This window comes from Nestor notabilis, unplaced genomic scaffold (genome assembly GCF_000696875.1).
Source record: "Nestor notabilis isolate BGI_N333 unplaced genomic scaffold, ASM69687v1 scaffold18902, whole genome shotgun sequence".
In the NCBI taxonomy this organism is placed as follows: Eukaryota; Metazoa; Chordata; class Aves; order Psittaciformes; family Psittacidae; genus Nestor; species Nestor notabilis.
In genome coordinates, this window is record NW_009919041.1 from 65,580 (window position 1) to 85,277 (window position 19,698).

General features: G+C 41.5%; 1 protein-coding gene across 1 annotated transcript; it reads right to left on the bottom strand.

Moving 5' to 3' along the window:
* Positions 1–5,101: 5,101 nt before the first annotated feature.
* LOC104402234 (pyroglutamyl-peptidase 1-like protein) lies at positions 5,102–15,052 on the bottom strand. Its single transcript, XM_010010050.1, has 5 exons — positions 15,019–15,052; positions 12,315–12,367; positions 6,989–7,105; positions 6,286–6,515; positions 5,102–5,339 (listed from the first exon to the last, which is right to left on the bottom strand). The coding sequence occupies exons 1-5, from the start codon at positions 15,050–15,052 to the stop codon at positions 5,102–5,104; spliced, it is 672 nt and encodes a 223-aa protein (XP_010008352.1).
* Between the last annotated feature and the right edge of the window lie 4,646 nt (positions 15,053–19,698).

Consider the following 19,698-nt stretch of genomic DNA (forward strand, 5'->3'; position numbering starts at 1 on the left):
AAATTTAAATACTGAGATAAGGGTTTTTGAGTATGACAGGGGGACAGGTTTTGATTTTTTTCAAACATTTATCTACCTCACTCTTATTTTTTTATATGTGTGTATATAAAAAAGAATACATCTCACATTTCTCAGCAGCCAATAAATGCCGTTGATACTGGTAACCTCTCACTCCATATACCACATGCTCTAGGTTCTGGAGGGGAACAGTCACTGCCTGTCACAAAGGGTCACTTCAGAATGTTTGCCTCCATTCCAAGGAGTTTTTCCAGTTCTTTGGCTCAGATTCGTTACTGTGAGGAGGAATCCCAGGGCTGTCTGACTGCGGGTGACCATTCTTGAAGGAAACGTGAGGGCTTTTTAATGTGCTGTCCTGGCGGTCCTCAGGTCAGCAGCAGGATGCTGTGTGGTTTGATGAGTGGAGGCACAGCTGACCTGATAACGAGGACTTCAAATAATGAGTATTCGTTGAAATCTGTGACAGAAATCTCTTGATTACGATGTTTGAAGGCCCAGAATCGTAGAGTGAAGGGAATGGTCTTTGTCCTGCAGAATGGGCTCGGTCATGCTGGATTTTCCTCAGATTCCACATGCACCAAAAAGATATTTGGCTGAATCAGCACCTAAAAATGAATTGGTTCATACAGCAACAGCATTGCTGGCTTGACCAAAAACCCTGCCCCAGGCTGCCTGGTGATACTGCTACATCGAGTTTACAGCTTCGGATCTTTGCTGCTTCTGTTTCATGAGAGCACTGATGGGTTTTTTCCAAGACTAACATTGAATTGATTTCTTTTAATGTGCCAGTAAAAACTCAGTTCCCTTTTCTTCCCCTGTTTATATGCTTCATATAACTGTGGATTCTGATGGACCAGCCATCAACTTCAACTGCCCTCTGACAGCGTGTAACTGGTTTACAAGCACACAGGACTAACACGAGCTTGCCATCAACTTGATGTATAATGTTTCTCTTTTTCCAGCTCAGGCAGCTGTTGGTGCAGGTGTTGGTTGTGGTATCTGAATAATGTGGTGCTTGGCTACTACGAGTTGTACCCGGCCTTGTGAATACACAGCGCTGTGGTTAAGTACTGCAGAGTTGGCCTTTGGAGGGAGCTTCTCTAGCCCTAAGAAACCGGCCAGATTTAGTGTTTTTACTGGGTTGGGGTTGGTTTTCCATTTTTAAGGAGGCTCCCGTGACCTTTTGGTGCAGTGGCTGTTCCCCTCTCTTGCACATATTTGATTACCACAACTGGAGATCCTCAGATCTTTCAGCTGGCTAGGAGGGTTTTGTTAAAACTGTCCAAGTTACTGGGTTTTATAATTGTATGTAGGTGGTTTTAAAATGCATTAGGAAGAAACACTAACGACGTAGCACCCATCACGATAAGCATTTCAAAAAGCACTTCAGTAGAAGACAGTCGCATGGCATCACGTCCACATGCGTGATGACAGTCAGCTCTCCTGGACCAAACCACCTTCATGATACCATTGCGTTCTGTGTTTGCAATTCAAGCTTAATTCCTTTTTTGTTCTGTTTGTTTCCATAGCTTATTTTTTGTTGTTGTTGTTGTTGTTGTGTTCTGTGCGTTTTGAATAGCTTTATTCACATGGGTTTTTCATGCAGACTTCCCTTGGACAGTAAATCAAGTTGTTTGTGCATGTGAACAACTGAGAATTAATGTTGGCTTGATAGAGTCATAATATGGTTTGTAATGTTGTTCTTCCCTGAGACCACTGGCTTGTCTGGTATGGAAAATTTATTTAGAACTTCAGCTATGTTTGAATAAAGTGAAAGTAATCCAGTTTGTTTATAAATTGCAAACAAAAGCCCACCCAGCCCTGAAAACCAGCTCTCTGACAGACGGTACCAAGATGTTTTCACGCAGCAGGGTAACGCGCTGGCGTCGCTGCGGGGAGCGGGGGCTCCGAGTGTGGTGCTTTGGCTGTTGTGCTCCCCTGACTCGCATTTAACAGCTGCTCGGTGGCACAGGAGGTGGTTTGGTTGCGAAGGAACGTGAACACGAAGTGCCAGCTGCCTGGTACTCCATAAGATGCTCTTTCAGGGGAGTGATAAAGCAGCTGCGGAAGCCGAGCGTGATGGGAAGCAGCTGGGCCGGCCGGTGGGCACCGAGTCTTTCCCAGCGCGATGCCTCTGGTTGTTGAGGCTGGTTCAAAGCGATGTGTGGCTCTAGGGGTGTGCACGCTGATGATGCTCCTCTTGGTCTTGAAAAACAAAGGCATGAAAGCCCAGTTTGCCCAGGATGACTGGTCACCAGGTGGAACTGCTGTCAGGTCCTCTGGGAACTGCTGAGGGGTGTTGGGCACAATCAGAGTCTAAGTGAAGCGATGCCTCTGGTTGTTGAGGCTGGTTCAAAGCGATGTGTGGCTCTAGGGGTGTGCACGCTGATGATGCTCCTCTTGGTCTTGAAAAACAAAGGCATGAAAGCCCAGTTTGCCCAGGATGACTGGTCACCAGGTGGAACTGCTGTCAGGTCCTCTGGGAACTGCTGAGGGGTGTTGGGCACAATCAGAGTCTAAGTGAACAACACTCCTATTGTTGGTATAACTCCATACATATATATCTATATATACATATATATATCTGCATATGTATATCTATATTATAGATATATATCTATTTAAACCCTTTTCATTCCATTAGTACAAGTAACACTTGTTTCCTGTTATTCTTACTTTGTTTGTCAACCGTGTATTTAATCACTGGGCTGAACAACAGCGGAGGAAGGTGCAAGGGATCCACTCCTTACTAACCAGTGATAAAAGCCAGATATTGCAACTTAACCCACGAGTAGTTGTGCAGACGAGAATTTAAAAATGAGGTGTAGAAACAACACTAGTGGCCAGGGGTGCTGAAGATACAGAACTATAAACAGGCAGGAGGGCTTCGAAGGATGCCTCGGTTCAGAGACTGGTTGCTCAGAAGATGAACAGCCTCTGAAATTGAGTGTGGCCAGGTAGACCAGAACCGAGAGGCATGGCAACAGGATGTGGGAATGGGTATTTACAAAGACACAGGGCTTGGCAGAAGTTGGAGGTGGCTTCCTGAGCTTCATCTGTGGGACAGCATCGGAGCTCAGGTATCACAATTCTGATCATTGGTACTTGTAACTAAACCTCTGGACTGCCCATCTGGAGTGGTAAATTGATGGCCAGGAGTTTAGCGGTTGGTGTCATCAGTCTGTATGAATCTGTAGAGTTGGTCTGTTCTGCAAGTACCTGAAGACTATCACTAGTTTGCGTGTGTGCATACGCGTGCGTGCTCATCTTTTATTTTCTCTGTATGTGTTCTGTTGATTAGTAATCCATTAGCATTTTCAATAGGGCTTTAAGTCCAGTAGATTACGGGTAGTCAGTTGACGAAGATCTGGTTTACAAGAACTAATTAAATGTTTCATTGCATTTTGTAAGTACATAGAATAATTTTATAAAATGTTTGTAGTTTATAAATGCCTAAACTATAATTTAAGGGCACTTTCCTGTGTCTGTGTATGGGTGTGTCTGTCTGTGATCAGTTGTTTTTCACGGTACCAGTTTACTAGCTAGCTTTACGATATGCCAAAAAGGATCCCGAACTTGTCCAATCCGTGGCTTGTCCCTCTTCCCGCCCGCCCAAGCTTTGTGTCCCAGTGTACAGCGAATGAATAAAGGAGTTGGGGAAATGTTCTGTATCTTCAGTATCCTGGTCTTCCAGAGCCCTCTGGTTGGGGTGGGATCATCTTAGCTGGTCAGTTCACGTTACTGTCTAGGGCAGTTGGCTTAATGGATTACCAGAACCTCACTGGTCGGGGAAACAGAACGGGTTTTGCTGCTACCCGGGCTGACGTGTGCGGTGCAGGCCCGGCCTCGCGGCGGCCACGTGGTCTGAAGGGTGCGACCGTGGAAGAGAGAGAGGGAAGGTGGTTTTTGTAATTGCTGTTCAAGAACTGTTGCTGATTTCTTACCACTCTAAAAGTTTGTGTGCAGCCTCTGAAGCTGTTGAGCACCGTTTGAAGCTTTGTGGAAACGAGCAAGGCAGGGTCCCTATTTATTGTTATTTAAGAGTACTGGTGATCCCTTCACCCTCGCTCCCTGGAGCTGACTGGCCGCATTGCTGAAGGGTTCCCAGGATCTAGATACTGTTCTAAAATCAGCTCTTCTGTTTGCCGAACCAGTGAGGTTTGAGATGAAAGGATTGGCCAGAGTTTGTCTACCTCTGGGACAAAAACAAAACTAGAAAGTGCTAAGGAATGGATGCAGTTGCAAATACATTTTCCAATTTTTCTTGTTTAAATTTTTTTAAGAGAAAATTAAACAATAACATGGCCAATTTATTACCTAAAAAGACTTGCTGTGTATAAATTATTCCTAAAGAAATTCCTGTGTTTATATTAAAATGAATCAGTAGATAAAAAAAAAAAAAATTCAAAATGTTTTTGTATATTCTGTTGTAAGAATTTATTCCTGTTATTGCGATATACTCGGGATTCTTTACATTATGAAAAGAAGAAACTTTGTCTATTTTGAATGGCTGAAGCTAAGGCTCCTTTAGTTTCTCTTACTCTGCTTTTTTCTAGTAGTTTCAGTACTACATGATTTAAGTTAAATAAAAGAATTCTGTATGCATTTGCCTGTTTCTGAATTTGTTGCTGCTTACACAAAGCGAGTACAGGTTAGAAAACTCGGAGCAAACCACCTCTGTTTTAACCCTGCCTTTTGGGGCTGCATTTAACTGAGCTCTGAGTAAATCTCAGCAGAGACCAGTGATGCCATAATCTTGAAATCAAAGGTATTTTCCATTGACACTGAGCTTGTGGACCCTTTTCTGAGGGGACCTTGAGTACTGGTTTGCAGTAGGTAGTTCCCTTGAATAAAGTAAGCCTTTTTATTTAACTACTTCTTTATTTGAGGAAAGCCTGCTAGTTTACCCTTGCAGCAATCCATCGATGAGGCATCCAGCACGTGCTTGACAGTTTTCTGCAAGAGTCATTGGAAAAGGCAGTGGCAAAAAAAGGCATTAACTTGGTGTTTCCAGTTCCTCTGGCTCTTGCCATCAAACTGAAAGAAGGCACGATCATGTTGTGAGGTTTCTCTGTTGGCCTTTTTATATGATGCTTGAGGAATGGGCCTTGGTTTCCCTGGAGAAATCCTCTCTTTTTTTCTTACATGATCCATCCCCTGTCTCGTCCCCACACTGTTTCAGCATTTCTAAGATAATGGTCTGTAATGCTTTTCCTAGAAAGTCCGCTGTTAACGATGGGGATAATGGAGGCACATGGATGAAAGCTGCTCTTCCATTGCCGTAGTACAGAGAAGCGTAGTAGGTGTAATCACAGATGTACCTGCAATATTAAGGTAACAAAACCAGAAGCCTGAATTAAAGAACAGTAAACTTTGATTAAATTTAAATATTCTTTAAGTAGCCAAACCAGATCTGGTTTATGAAATTATTCAAAACATACTTGCTCAGTGAATAAAGGAAATGCTGAAAGAAACCAAGTTTGAGAAACAAATGTTCCTTATCTGATGGTTTGTTTTCTCAGACACCCTCTCAGAAGGAACTTTAAATAAAAAGCCAGGCATACCTTCTTTTCTAGGCTCCTATAAACTAGGTGAGATGGGAAAGCAACACCCAGTCTACTGGAAACTACCACCATGTAACACACACAGCTTTTTGTGTAAGTAAGTGGTACAGTCCCACGGTGCAGAGGGGTTTTGTCTTAGCCCCCTCCCTACCTGTTAACTTGCAGGTGCAAATCCTGACATTAAGGGCCAATTTAGATACTTAGTTTTTCAAAACGAGATAATTTACTGTGTTGTTCCCCTTTTAAATGAAGACAGGTAATTGCTGCAGTACTGCTGAGACACATGACGAGCTGACAGACATGGGTCTGAAGGTACCTGTAATTGCTCTGTTCCTCGGTGTATGTGTTTACATTTTGTATCCTCCCAGTTGGGAAAAACAGATTAAAATCTGTTACTGGTCGGGATTGCTTTCAGACTTTTAATAGCTCAGGTTTACTGGGGTTATTAATCACAGGGTGTGCTGTGTTGAAACTTGTTCCTTTTGGAATTTAGAAATCTATGGCAAAATATCTACTGGCTGTAGGTTTTCTGGTTTACATAAAATTTAAATTCATCCCAATTTCGTACTTGTGCCCCTCTGAAGACTTCGCTTTGAAGTGATTGTGGTTGGAGGAAGAGTCACTGCAAAGGTTCTTCAAGGGTAAATGAGTTTATGGAGTTACTTCCACTTTCGCTGTGAGCCCCCGACACGCAATGCTTTACCTTCCCGCATCTCTGGAGAAGATGATATCAATCCCTTCCACTGAAAGGTTTTTCCAGAGAGTCTTCATATTAATTGTAGACTCAATCTTTTCGGGGCCATCTAGCATGCAACAGGCACCTTCTGGGAGGAAACCACAAGCATCCATCTCTTGGTAGCCTTTGTTCTTCCCACACTGCTCAAGGATGATGAGTCCTTTGGCAGCTGAAGCCAGCCCAACGTGAACAGTAAGCTGGTTTTTCCCACCAGAGTGAATAACAGGAAATTAAAACTGAGACCTGTTTTTGAAAAGCATGTAATGCAATAGTGCCAAACACGATGTGAAACACTAGTGCGAGGTGGGGAGTCTTGGTGTAGCTCATGCCTAAAGAAAACTTTGGTAAGAGATCATAAATGAGAATAAAATCATGCTTTAGTCTGGCTTTGTGAGCTCAGGACTTCATAGCTCGGTACCTTTTTTGCAGTTCATGGTAGATTTTTGTTTCCCTTTGCTCAACGCTGTTCAAATGTCACTGGGTTAAACCAGCACACTAATTACTGTGTGCTCCGGGTTTCAGTTTGAAACCTTTACCACAGTTTGAGTAGTTACTTCCCAGAGTTGTCTGGTGCACGTATTGCACAACGCTCTTCTGCAGATCTTTTTAAAGATCTCCACTCAGAATAATGATACTCATAAATGAAGGGGAAAACTTTCCAATTACTCACTAGTGGCTTAAGAGTTGTCCATATCTTGAAGATTTGCTCCTTTGCTTTCTGGTAAGCCACCGGCAGCTGCATGATACGGAGATCTATGTGATTGCCAAGGCCTCTCTTGGACAGCTCCTGTGTTTACAGAAAAACCACCATGGACTTGTGAGAGCATTGGATTTCTCAGACTGGGATAAAGAATCATAGAATCATAGAATAGTTAGGGTTGGAAAGGACCTTAAGACCATCTAGTTCCAATCAGGCTGATACAACTAGGGAGACACCTGAAAGAAGGAACTAACACTGTCTAAGCCTGTGGTTCCTAATCACCTTCTGCAGTGAGAATCATTTGTATAATGGTAGGCCCCCCTTTTTTAACTGGAAGAGACTAAAATGTACTAAACCATTTCCTAATGTCACAATCCATGTGTTTTCCAAAGGGATGCTCAGTCTGCAGTGGGTGGGAGTGGTTATTGCTATGGGGCTGGACCATGGGGAGCAGTGACATACTGGTCCCCACTTGGAAGCCTCTAAATAAGCTTTGATGTAGGGAAGAGCTGTTCCTCTGAAAGCTCTAGTAGCTAAACCTGCACTATCAGGAGACACAAATGAAGGACAATCCACATTACCCGTCCACTCCAGCGATGTGCTGGCTTGAACTGGTTCCCGTGAGCTGTGCTGCAGGTGTCAACATGAGAAAGGTCACATTTGGGCTGGGTTTAATTTCTTTTTTTGGTCTAAAATATGCTTCTGTAGTAAAAGGAAACGTCAGTTACTGAGATGTTATTTCTCTGTCGTTTACATAGAGGCAAATTTCCACATGGGACCTTTTCCCAAAGGAAACAAAAATTATACCAAGAATTGAGGTGGAAGAAACAAAGGCACCCTGCAAAGCAGCAGGTTGGCCAGCTGGTAGAAGATGGTCTGGAGAACCAATGTCAGCTGGAAATGACTTGAAATTATGTTGTCAGTAGAACACGGCTAACAAACAAGCCTCTAATAATGAGCCTCTAAGTAGAAGGTGGGCGGCTGCAGTAGCAGGATGCAGAAGGAATGCTTTGTTCCTGAAAAGTAAAATGGTGGTTGAAAATCCCTGTTGCATTTGAGTAGGGAACTACCCAAGAAGGGTACAGAGGAAGTTTCTCAGGGGGCACAGGCAAAAAGCAGCAGAGATACGCGATTAGCCCAAAACCCTGTAACTTCTTTATTACATGTTATTGTTTTCATTTCCCACTGGGGATACTTGGGTGGACAAGACCCAGAGTTCTAAGCTGTGCTAACTGGGAAATTTGCCCTTCAACACTGGCTTCCTATATAAACTGTTCCAATTTTCTTGTCAGCGGAAGCATTGATTAGCTGTGCTCAATAAACTATTTGACACAAGCAAGGAAACAATGCCTGCAGGGAAGTAAACACATTCAGAGAACAGTGCCAGCCTGTCTTGCTCTGGGCGCTGACAGTCTTTGAGAGCCCATTGCATCATCTTGTTTAAGAATGCTGTACTGTGTCTTAGCGTCCAAAAAAGAAAACCCCAGCTGGTTCACAATTAGCATTTTCTTTTCTAAAGCATCTTTAATTTCAACATTTAATGAGATTCTTCCTCTTTAGCTGTAAAGCTCAGAGGACTCAGCTCTCCATAACTTTGGTTCGGAATGTGGAGACCCACACCAAGTTGTTAGGCCATTCGTCTCCCGTGCTCTCTGGATTGATGTTTTGTTGTCACCATTTGTCACGGGAGAGACACGCAGAAATGCTTCCGCACAGGACAAAACCGGTACCAGACCAAGAGCAAGGGGCTGGGAATGTGTGTCAAAGGAAGACAGCTCACTGTGTCCTCAGCTATTTCAGTGTGTTGTCAATAACATGTATTACTTTGTTGTCCAAGAATCCTAACCATGGGCTTATGCCCCTTTAGAGCAGATGTTGTGCAAACATGGAACAAAAAAATAGATCATTCCTTGTCTCAGCCTTAACCAAAACTATTTTTGCATTTAAGGTGAGAGACTGAAGATGGGTAGAGGAGGATAACTGCATCTGGAAAGTAGAGCTCACACTGGTGAGGTCATTCCATAAACAAGTGCCTGTCTTTTGTAGTTGAAAGAGCAAAGAGAACTTCAAAGGAGGACACAAGTTTTGGGGGACTTTCTTGTGGGAAAAGTGGTTCAAAAGAAAGCAGGAAGATCCTTTGTTGGGAAGTTCTTCTAAAAGAGGTATGAAATCCAGCATTATCAGCTGATGACCTTGAGTAGTTGGTGAGTTGTGCTTACAGCCCTGGTCCACTGGAACTCTGGCCTATGTGGTTACAAGCCCGCCCCAAAGAGAAGAGATTTGCAGAGCGGGATTTGCAGTGGTTGTGTCTCATGGTGTGTTAGAAGCATCTTGAACTTCTAGAAAGAAAAAATTGCTCTGAGTTTGCCTGAGCTTTCACTGGTTTGGGTTCCTGGGCAGGGGGCTGCATGTGTTCATTTGTGAACCTCATCCAAAATGTCTTGTGTTGGTGCAGAAAGAAGATGAGGAGTTATCAGTTGACCCAGTCAGACTGCACGTGCGCTGCAAACAAGGGTTTTCTGTTGGGTGGGCTTTTTTGGTTTTGTTTTGATTTTAATCCTGCAGATACCATTTAAAAGCTTTTGGGGTGTAAGAAAGTTCCAGAACAGAAATGAAGGCATTAAATAGCAATGTCTTCTTAGTTTCACAGGTGATGAAACTAAAGCAGAGAGAGAGAGAGACAGATTAAATGACAAACTTCCAAAGCCCACATGGTCAGTGGCAGGATGAAAAACTGCACCCAGAGATCTGATCCTCATCTCCCAATAGCAAACATAGTTCCCAGAAGCAGTTGGAAATGTGACCTGTTCTTTGCACTAACAGTTTAATTACAATGAATGTTGTCACTCAGCTTACATTTGTGCCCTATTAACTGGCGACTTTGACCTTGGTGGTAGACTGTCCTGATAGGTTATTTAGCTGTTAAGTTGAAGACAGGAGTTTCTAGAGGAGTCACAGGAACAGGGTCAGATCGTGGGTTATCAGGTTTGACCATCGATGTGCAATATGGAAGAAATAATTCGGAGGATCTGGGATTCTGAGGGTCCCACGTGGTGTTCACAAACTAACACATCACTGGTAACTCAATATGATCTGTCAGCAAACGCAGAGTAAACACTCGGTGGTGTTTTCCTGTAGAGCCACGTCCCGCGCTTCCACAGTTCAGTGTTGCTGGTGGAGCTTCCGTGCGTGTTGTAGGAGGGTATTTCAGGTGAATGGAGTTATGAGAACCATGAAAAACTTAGTGAGACAGGCTTCTGAAAGAGAAGCTGTCTTACTAGTGCTAGACACCCATGTTGGGCCATGTGACAGTGACTATAAAAGCTCTGAAGCTTTTCTCAGTGACCCTGAATTGACAGGTTCACCTGTACTTCCTGATCCATTTGCCTCTCCTTTTCCCTGAACACTCAAGGGATAGTTGCTGAGGAATGAGAACTCCAGGCAGGAGATGCTGATGAATGCCTTGTGTGTGGTAAGAACTTGTGCTGTGACAAGAACTTGAGTTCATGCAAAATCAACAGGGTTCTCCTCACATTCTTGGCAAATTATATCTTCATATAAAACAGGCAACATGGGAGAATGCACTGCTACTTACGGTAGTATCCATAAGAAATCCAAGAATGAAAAGCAAATACTCTTTCTAAACCAGCAGAAATCAAGATTTGGAGAGTTTTAGTAATATTTATCATCCGATTCCTGAGGATTTCAGAAAATGGAGATCAGCTTATTCACCAAAAAGTGTAGCAAATGGTGAATTTGTAAGAGAAACAATAGCCCACAACCATTTTTCTGAGTGCGCAGTGAGGACACAGAAGGGATGCAACTACTGGAATAGGCTGTGTGCTCACTGGATCAGTCTCTGATCCTCCCTACAGCAAAAAAAAGAGGTTCAGGAAAACAGCTGATCCCATCAGCAAGGCTCTGGTCTGGCTGCTCAGTACTTTCCTGAGTATGAGTTTGAGTGTGTTCTTGCTCGGTTCTCAGACTCGGCAGGAGGGCTTTACGCCACTTTAGTGGTTCATGCAGGAACCCCAGGCCAGGCCAGGATTACTTCCAGATGTTAATACTAAATGTTCCTATCTTTAATACATGTGCACAGGCTTCCTGAAGACCGTAGGGCTACTCTTGTGAACAAGGCTAATGGAACAATACCATGAGATTGCTATTTAGCGTGGAGAAGCCTATCAAAATTCAAAGTACTTCCAGATTTGCAGCAAATTTCCCTGATTTGCCTGGATTAACCACCTTTGCCAGGGAACAGGAAACCAATGCAGCATCCCCAGTATGAATACACGTTAATTCCACGCAGAGGGGGTCACATCAGAGGGAAATGGAATTGTTCTCCTCCATGCACAAGGACTGACATCTGTTTCATTATGGAATGCTGGAGCAGCCAGCACATGGCGTTGTTACAGAAAACTCATCGGTGTCTTTTGGTTTAGGCTGTTTTCCTTGCAGATAAAGAATGTAGTTTATTTTCAGCCCAAAGAGGATGATCTTGCACCCAAAATTAGAACCAATAGGAATCAGGAAATAATGAGCAAGAACACTGTCAACTGACAACTATTTGTGGTTTAGAGGACATGTCAAGTTGGACTTAAGATAATTTATAGGTCTACTGTGATGACTGGGGTGTGGAAAGGTATCACAGAAGTATTATTGTTTCTTGTTAGGCTACAGGGATAACATCCCCCATGACTCTGAGTGGGTAATAAATTTATTCTACCAAACACCAAGCATTCTTCACCCAACAGACCCAGAATAGAAAACACATATGGGTTGGTGGAGTTGCTACAGCTTTGGTCTTTGGTCATTTGAAAGTGGAAGCCAAAGGTAGAGCATGAAAACACACTTAGAGTTGACATGCTTTAGGTTTTGTGTTCCTGAGGTATGCACAGAGATCTCAACAGGCTACAACTTAGTGAGAAGGAAATCACCTCACATAGACCTGGAAAAATGAACTGTGGTATGAGATCATGTGTTTACTGACCAGAGATAACCTGTGGTATGTGCATGAGCTGCAGAGAAGGCACCCTGGGTAAAAATACCCTTTTTCAAAATCAAGAATAATATTTTGAAAAGTGCTTAAATAGCACACACAAAAAAATCTTGCAAATAAAGTAATGTTTTACTTCTTAATTATCCTTTCTTCTATGTTGGGAGTCTGCTCCATGAGGCATAATTCTGTTTAATGAGTCATGAGAAATACTCTTTTGAAGGGAATGGAAAGCCTGAAACCGATTGTATCAGGATTGCCACAAAATAAAACACCTCCCTCCCTTTTTTCCATGCTTACCTTCACTGCTTCCCAGCTAGAATTAACCAGGTATTGTCTAAAGGGACCAAAACCTGAAAAGAAAGAAGGTGTTTTTAACCTATGCTTGCTCTGCAATCATAGATTAGGTGCAGGCATGTATGCACAGACATATTTGTTCTTTATCGTCATATTTTTGGTTATGGAGGTTGAGTTTTTAGATAGGATTTAGACTTCACAGCACTTCAGGGATTAGTATTTTAATTTTTTATGTGCACTGATATAAGAACTTATCTCACGATCTTCATTCATGTCAAGGCTTTCTTATGAGATAAACTTAACTGAAGCTGGTAAATGTACTGGAGCCAACAGGATGGATCAAAGAAATTACGATTTTGGGCAAGGTTCATCACCCATAGAAACACCACTACTAAAAGATCTGGTGTTAAATACTCCCAGGCCACAGTCAATTGTTGTAAGTACCATTCTTATGGTTAAAGCTCATGAAGATTGGCATATTTAATGAAAATGATTGAAAGAGTAATATTTTATTTCATTTGTTGTTGAGTTTTGTTTTTTCTTTTTAATCCCAAGTAATGAAAACTTTTCTCTCAGGGAAAATGTGCTTTTTGTGGTATTGGGCAAAATCTCTTCCTTTACTTTTTCCCCAGAGGGACAGAGAAGAGGAAAGGGAAAAGGACTTTTTGAATCCAAAGTACTGCATTTAATTTTATGCACCCTTTTTTGTGAAAGACTTTTAAATAAAGAGGAAATAACCCCCCTCATTTTGAGCTAGGCAGGTGTTCTATCATTAAAACGTTTGATGGAAAACTCCCACTATCTTCATTAATCTCAATTACTGTTCTTAATCCAGAGAGTTACCAAGTCTTAGATACTGGGTGGCCAGAAAATGAGTTTTTAAAATGGTTTCAATGCTGTAATTCTTAAATATTTAAAAATCCTTAAATGAACAAATAAACACTTGACAGCATACCATTGCTATTTTTCACAGTGAAAGGTACTTGTGTGCAGGGACAGTTAATCCTAAATGCAGGTTTATGATGGCTTAATGCTAGATTTCAAGCATTTCTTAATTCCTTAATACTTACTTCATAACTGCTTCGTCTTTTCTCTTTAATATTATGAAAAGGCTGATGGTGTTAATAGTTTTGACAATGTTTTCCCCAGGTTTAAGTTTGAACTATGGGAGGGAACAAGGGAAATAGTACTCATTTCACATTAAAACGGAAGATAAAACCTCATTAGTCCCACTCTATTCTCTGAGCAAAATTAGGGTGACACCTATTCCATTTTGAAGCTCTGGTTGTTGTGCATGTTTCTGTACCTGTGTGTGCAGAACTGTAGAATTATATAGAATTATATAAAGCTATTAAAAATCTCACAATTAAATACATGCATCTCAGTGGTGGCCATAAGAAACTACTGCTTAGGATAAAATTCCATGAAAGATTACTGAAGGTAAGAGTTTTACAGTACAGAACTACCTGCAACAACCTGGAGAGCTAACTGGCTCAATATTATTAGGCACTACATAATAAACTGGGCTCAGTGCCAGCAGGTTTATATTATGAGCAGGTGAAAATGTGACAGAGACAAGCTATGATAATCTCTGTAATAGCTTAAAGATGCACCTGTGTCTGTAATGGGACATGCTAGCCTAAAACTATTTGAACAAGTAGATTTCTGTACCTCAATGGCTATCTAAGGGGAGGAAAAAACTAACAGGATGCTAAGAAGTGTGCCCATCAAGGGTATGTGCCATAAATATCATAGGACAGAACTAGACTGTCAGCCTTTTAAGAGGTTAGCACAAACATCTTGCTCTCTCCTATGCTCCCACTCGGCTCAGCTGCAGTGGTGTCTGGAGCAAGCCAAACTAGTTCTGCCCATCCTGCAGCTATTAAAATTATAAAAAAAAAGGTGTTTAATTGAAAGCAGCAAGATGCAAATCTCTTTGATGTAGCTTCAACCTCATTCCTATGTCCTCAGATGACCTGCAGTGGAAAATTATCCAGCAACTCACATGTCAAGATATGTGTAATCATTGCCTTTAGACCAGCCAGTGGCAACTAGAGGAGTAGTGAGTAGCAGCATTCCTTAAGAGCTTTAACCTTTTAAAGCTCAGAATTCTTTAGCTGGTGGTTCTGCCACTATGATTCAGCAGTAGTTATAGCCAGCAAGAGAAACTCCTAATTTGGTCCTTTGTGCTGCATGTTCAGGCATGCTCCTTTGGTACATTTAAATTTAATGGTCTAGTTTAGGGGTGGTGAGGCAGCATCTCCTGTTTAAAACTCCCTTACTTTGCCATGAAACTGAGACCCTGAAACTTGCCATGTGTTGCTCTAATTCTGGACACTGACTATGTGACATTGTGATGCAACCTGGTTTTCTTGCTTCAGAGCTCCTTTTGGGTAAGCTTTATCTCATACTAGCCTGCACTGCCTTGAGCTATGTGGTTTGGATCAGAGAGAATGTCAACAAAGATTAAGACATGGAGAGAATGAACAACAAACCAAACTGGGTGGCAGTAAAGAGGGCAGACTGCAGTCTGTTCCATGACATGCATCTGATTTTTCTTAGGAAGGCACAGCAGCAAGTTATTTTCCATTTGGAATTGTTAGTATGACCATTTGCTACTGTTTTTCCCTCCAGGGAACTGTTTATGACAAAGACCAAGCATGTGTGCATACCATCTCTGGCTAAAAGAAGAAAATAAAAATCTTACCAGTTACAACCACAGTGTTGGAATTTGAATCCATGAAATCCATGCTCCAGAAGGTGAAAACTTCTTGTCTTTCAGTTCCAACAGTATTATAATTCATGTATCTGTGGCAAACTTCTTCATTTGGGGCACCTTCTTTTTCTTCTGACTGTGATGTCTGCATTCACATGACAGGGATGACTTGTGATTTATGTAACTTTCAAAGCAAACATTGTTATGTCTCTGTATTAAAGATAGAAGTCTGACTGACAGGCTGCTGACCAGGACTGTCCCAAACTCCTTCAGGCATGCAATAGTATTTAGGAAGGACAGGAAAGGCTTAAAGAAACTTCTTGCAAAATATCCAGCCACATTTTTCATCAGAAACCTGTTTACGTACAAGTAAACTGAAAATTAATGGTATCAATTTTATTCTAGCTCTGTGGATATTCTATTTTTAGCAAAGTTATAATTCACTTCAATCGTGAGGAATTACTTAACTACAAAAACGTATCTGTCCATTTCCACTGTTCATAGACCTTTTCTTACTGACTTAACTCAGGGGTAACTTTGCTGTTCCTCTTCATAGCAGTTAGCCAGTTTACTCATCTTGATCTTTATCTTATGCTCTTTATAAAAGAGTACAAGCACCTTCAAAACACCATTAGCAAAATGTGTCTATTTGCTAATCCAAAACATTTACACAGTAATATCCCTGAATAGGCAACATGCTACAAAATCTCACTCCAACTTGCAAGGTCAAATGAACTCTAGAAGCTGGGTTATGGCCTGCTGAAACTGGCGAGCTTAATAACTAGTCTGTGTTCATTAAACTGAAGCATGAGAACCAATAGGGGAGGGCCCGAAATCAAAACATATGCACATTGTCACTGCCCAAAACAAAAGCATATGCAAGTTCTCTTGGGAATTATAACTATGTGGGCAGAGGGTTTTGCTGGGTCTTGTTTTGAGTAGGAAGTGTATGTGTGTGCATGTGAGAGAGAGAGAGGGAGGGGAGAAATATGCTAAGAATAGAAAGCCACTATATAATCTCCAGGGAGCCGGCAATTGTGAGACCTTAAGACAAGAAAAAATCTCTGAAGAAATCTCTTGGATTGGGTGGTGCCTGAGTGAGGTTTGGAGCTATGGGCTGTGTCTCTCATTTAAATCCTCCTATGCTGACACACAAAGAAATTTGTGGATCCTTTTAAATAAAAGGACCCTGATTCCACCAGCCGTTTCTTCCCCTGACTAATACAACTTGCAAAATTAACTTTTACTCACTGCTGAGGCTGAAGGAGCTGCTCATCCAGCAAACAGTTCTCTGCAGCTTTAAATCTGCCACTGACATCAGTGAACTACATCTAAAATTCTCCAGTTTGGGGGTTTTTAAAATCTGAATACAGGTCTAATGAACAAAGCATATGCAAGGAATAAAACAATATTTAAGGTCTACAGCTGCTTAATTAATTTCCTGCATGAGAATTTATGTATTTTGTTTAGTACAATTTAGCTGCTTTATAGATATATATGAAGGATATTGCTTGAATGCTGTAAAATAGTATTTTATTAAATATTCATGCATAGCATAGGTAGAAGCCTATGAGCTCTGTGCACTCTGAAATAATTGGTGTTACCTGCTTGGACTGTAGTAGTAGTTTTCAAAGTTTTCACAACTCACGAAAGAAAGTAGAAATAAAGATGGTACAAGGAAGATTATGTCACTAATCCTTTATGAAGAAACTGATAGAAACCCCTCCAAGACACTTTCTAATAACTCATCAGTTGAGTATTGTCTTCAACAGTTTAGTCCCTTTCCATAAGTAGAGGTTTGCTGATTTGGTAGTAAAGATTGCAAGGTCTTTCTAGTGGTGGTGTATGCTTGTGCAAGTCTGGGAGGAATGGTAGTGGTTTGAATAAACCAGGAATTTGACAGAGTGCACCAAAAGTAGGTTTTGCAGTGATTTAATTTATTGTTTCTGTTCCCAAGCTTTATGTGCATGGTAGTATACGTGGAGAAATAATGCATGTATAACATCAGCACTACATTTCTGTACCATGCAGAAAAGAAAGGAGAGGGTAGTTCAAAAAAGAATAAAAAATCTTCTGGTTAGGCTTAAGCTTATTTTTATTATTCATTTTATTCAGAATGAAACCTTTTCTTTCCTCTAATATTTCTTCAGCTGAAGTTGAAGCAACTCTTGAAATTTCTGTGACAGTATGACTGTAGCTTTACTATTAGCACTCACATGTGTGTATGTGCCCATAACAATAGATACACAAGTCACTGGATATTTGAGGTCTGTGCAAATTAATCTCCCCATCCATAATTAAGAAACCAAGCCCTGAATATTTGAAGACAAGTCACAGACAGAGCTGACTCAGCTGAACACCAGTTGTTTTTCTGCTCTCTATACACAAATGTGATTGGCATGGCACTCATCCTGAGGTGAAGAAGAAATGGAAGCAACTCGACTATGAAAGCCCTGCTTATCACCTTGAATATTTTTCTGTAGAGTTGTCTGATTCATTTTAAAATTATTTGAACTGCTGAGTTAGAGTAAAATATATTTTCTGCAAATGCATTCTGACCACATTGCAGAACTGACAGAACACTGCTCAAATAGCTTTTTAGTACTGATGGTAACAAGAACTGAATATGGCTCTTCATTTAGAAACAGCTCTTTAATTTTTATCTCTTTTATTATTACTTACATATAGATTTTTTATTTCTTGTTATTGGCAGGCACTGACCAACGCTTTAAACTGTTAAGTGTTTAATATATTCCATTTTTTATCTCAGCTGTTCAACATTTAATGAGAGGAAGGAGAAATCAAGCTGCTATGCTATTTAACATTAAACTATAATGTGACTTCAAATAGAAATTTCAGGATCTAACACTCTATATTTCTTTTCCATTCTAATAAAAATAAATGATCCTCTGGCAAGACCTAACATAGTCTTTAGGTGGATGGAAAGCAATGTCACAAAAAGAGAGGTGACAAACATTTCAGTGTAAAGCTCACTCTTCCCTGTGGAGCAATGCCTCTTCTACGGCAAACTCCATAGAAATGGTAAATGGAAAAATGGAATGGCAATTTCACTTACCCTTCTTTTGGATAGAAAGTGTTACATGTTTTATGTTGTTGCCTTATTTATATTAGCTCTATTGCAATTGATACTACTAGTGTATACCCAATGCTTAGCAATAATGGAAAAAAAAGAAATTGTGTATAATATAAATGTGGCCAAGCTGTTGGGTGGTTGTGACCATTTCAGTTCCTGCCTTCTTGCAGTATTAGCAAAAGCCAACTGCTGTGTATGAATTAAGTTTTAATTTTAATTGTTTATAATAGTTTAATGTAGCGAGATAGTACTTTAGCAGGAGACTATGCAACTCATGATCAGTGGGTTGCTTTTGTTCAGGTGTCATTTGCCGTGCACAGACTCTGCGTGCAGGATACACACTTTAAGTAATTATTTATCAGCTGATATGCAAAATAGATAACTAGGACTTAACAGATTACAAAGGTAAACAGTAGTATGCTTACCACTCCTTATAAGAAAACTGAGGAGTCTTAGCTGGCCTGGAAGTTTCCAATACGCTGGGGAAAGCCAGTCTGTGTCATTTGTTGGTATGGGCTGATCCTCAGCATTACTGAGTTATCTTCACATTTTCTGCTTTCCTTTCCTCTGGTATCTTTTCTCTTGAATCTCTCCCCAGCCAACAATAGCACTTCTGTGACTTTAGCTTCTTATCTTTCACGCCTTTCGCTCACGTACTCTCTCACAGCTTAACAATTTTCTCAGTAAACCTCAGGCAAGGTCATACAGCAATGCTGCATCAAACTGGGCTGAGTGTGACATGGGGAGTGGTGGAAGGTACAAAGCTTCTACTGATCATGAGACTGTGCTGAAATCCACTGATGCGCTGTAACGTGTGGTTGTGTGACACCTGCTTTTGGGGACCATCAGTGTATGAGCTGAGATCGCTTTGTCCTGTTGAGGAAAGAAAATACAAATCCACTTTACTACGTGTTTTAAACCGTTTGAAAGGAGGAGCAGCCTTACGGGGCTTTTGGTCACTGTGCTGACAGGCAACGGAGCACTTAATTAATGTGCAGCGCTCAAGACGCTGTCTCGAAACACTCTCCGGGTCGCAGCGCTGTTCCCACATAGCCTAAGTGCAAAGGTAAGTTTGTTTCTTTGCAAACGTCCTGTTGTTTCCACCTACTTTTCACCTCTTCGACGTTGACAGGTTACATCTGCTACTTTAAAAACAACTACGGGACCTTAGACCCAGGTAGGAAGGCTCCCAGGAGTCAACACCTGGATTCTACCTCATAGTTTTGACAACTGTGTGTTCGGTTTAGTCCCTGTACCTCGATTTTACCATTCGGAATAACAAACAGCAGGCTGCCTGCCTACGTTTTCCAGAAGCCTCTTTCACACTGACAACACATCACTGCAGCACATGGCTGAAGAATACTTCAAAAATGTCGGTTTTACTTATTTTCCCTCGTAAACCTTGTGCTGCTGCCGCCCGACTTTAACGAAACCGGTGTTGGCTCTTCGGTTTGCCACTTGCGTGCCTTTTGAACGAAGAACTTGGAACTTGTTCTCGGAGTTTTGTAAGTTAAGGCCCAGCCTGCGCTGGCACCCGCTGGAGGCCGGGTTTCGGTGGCAGAGGCCGAGGGCTGCCC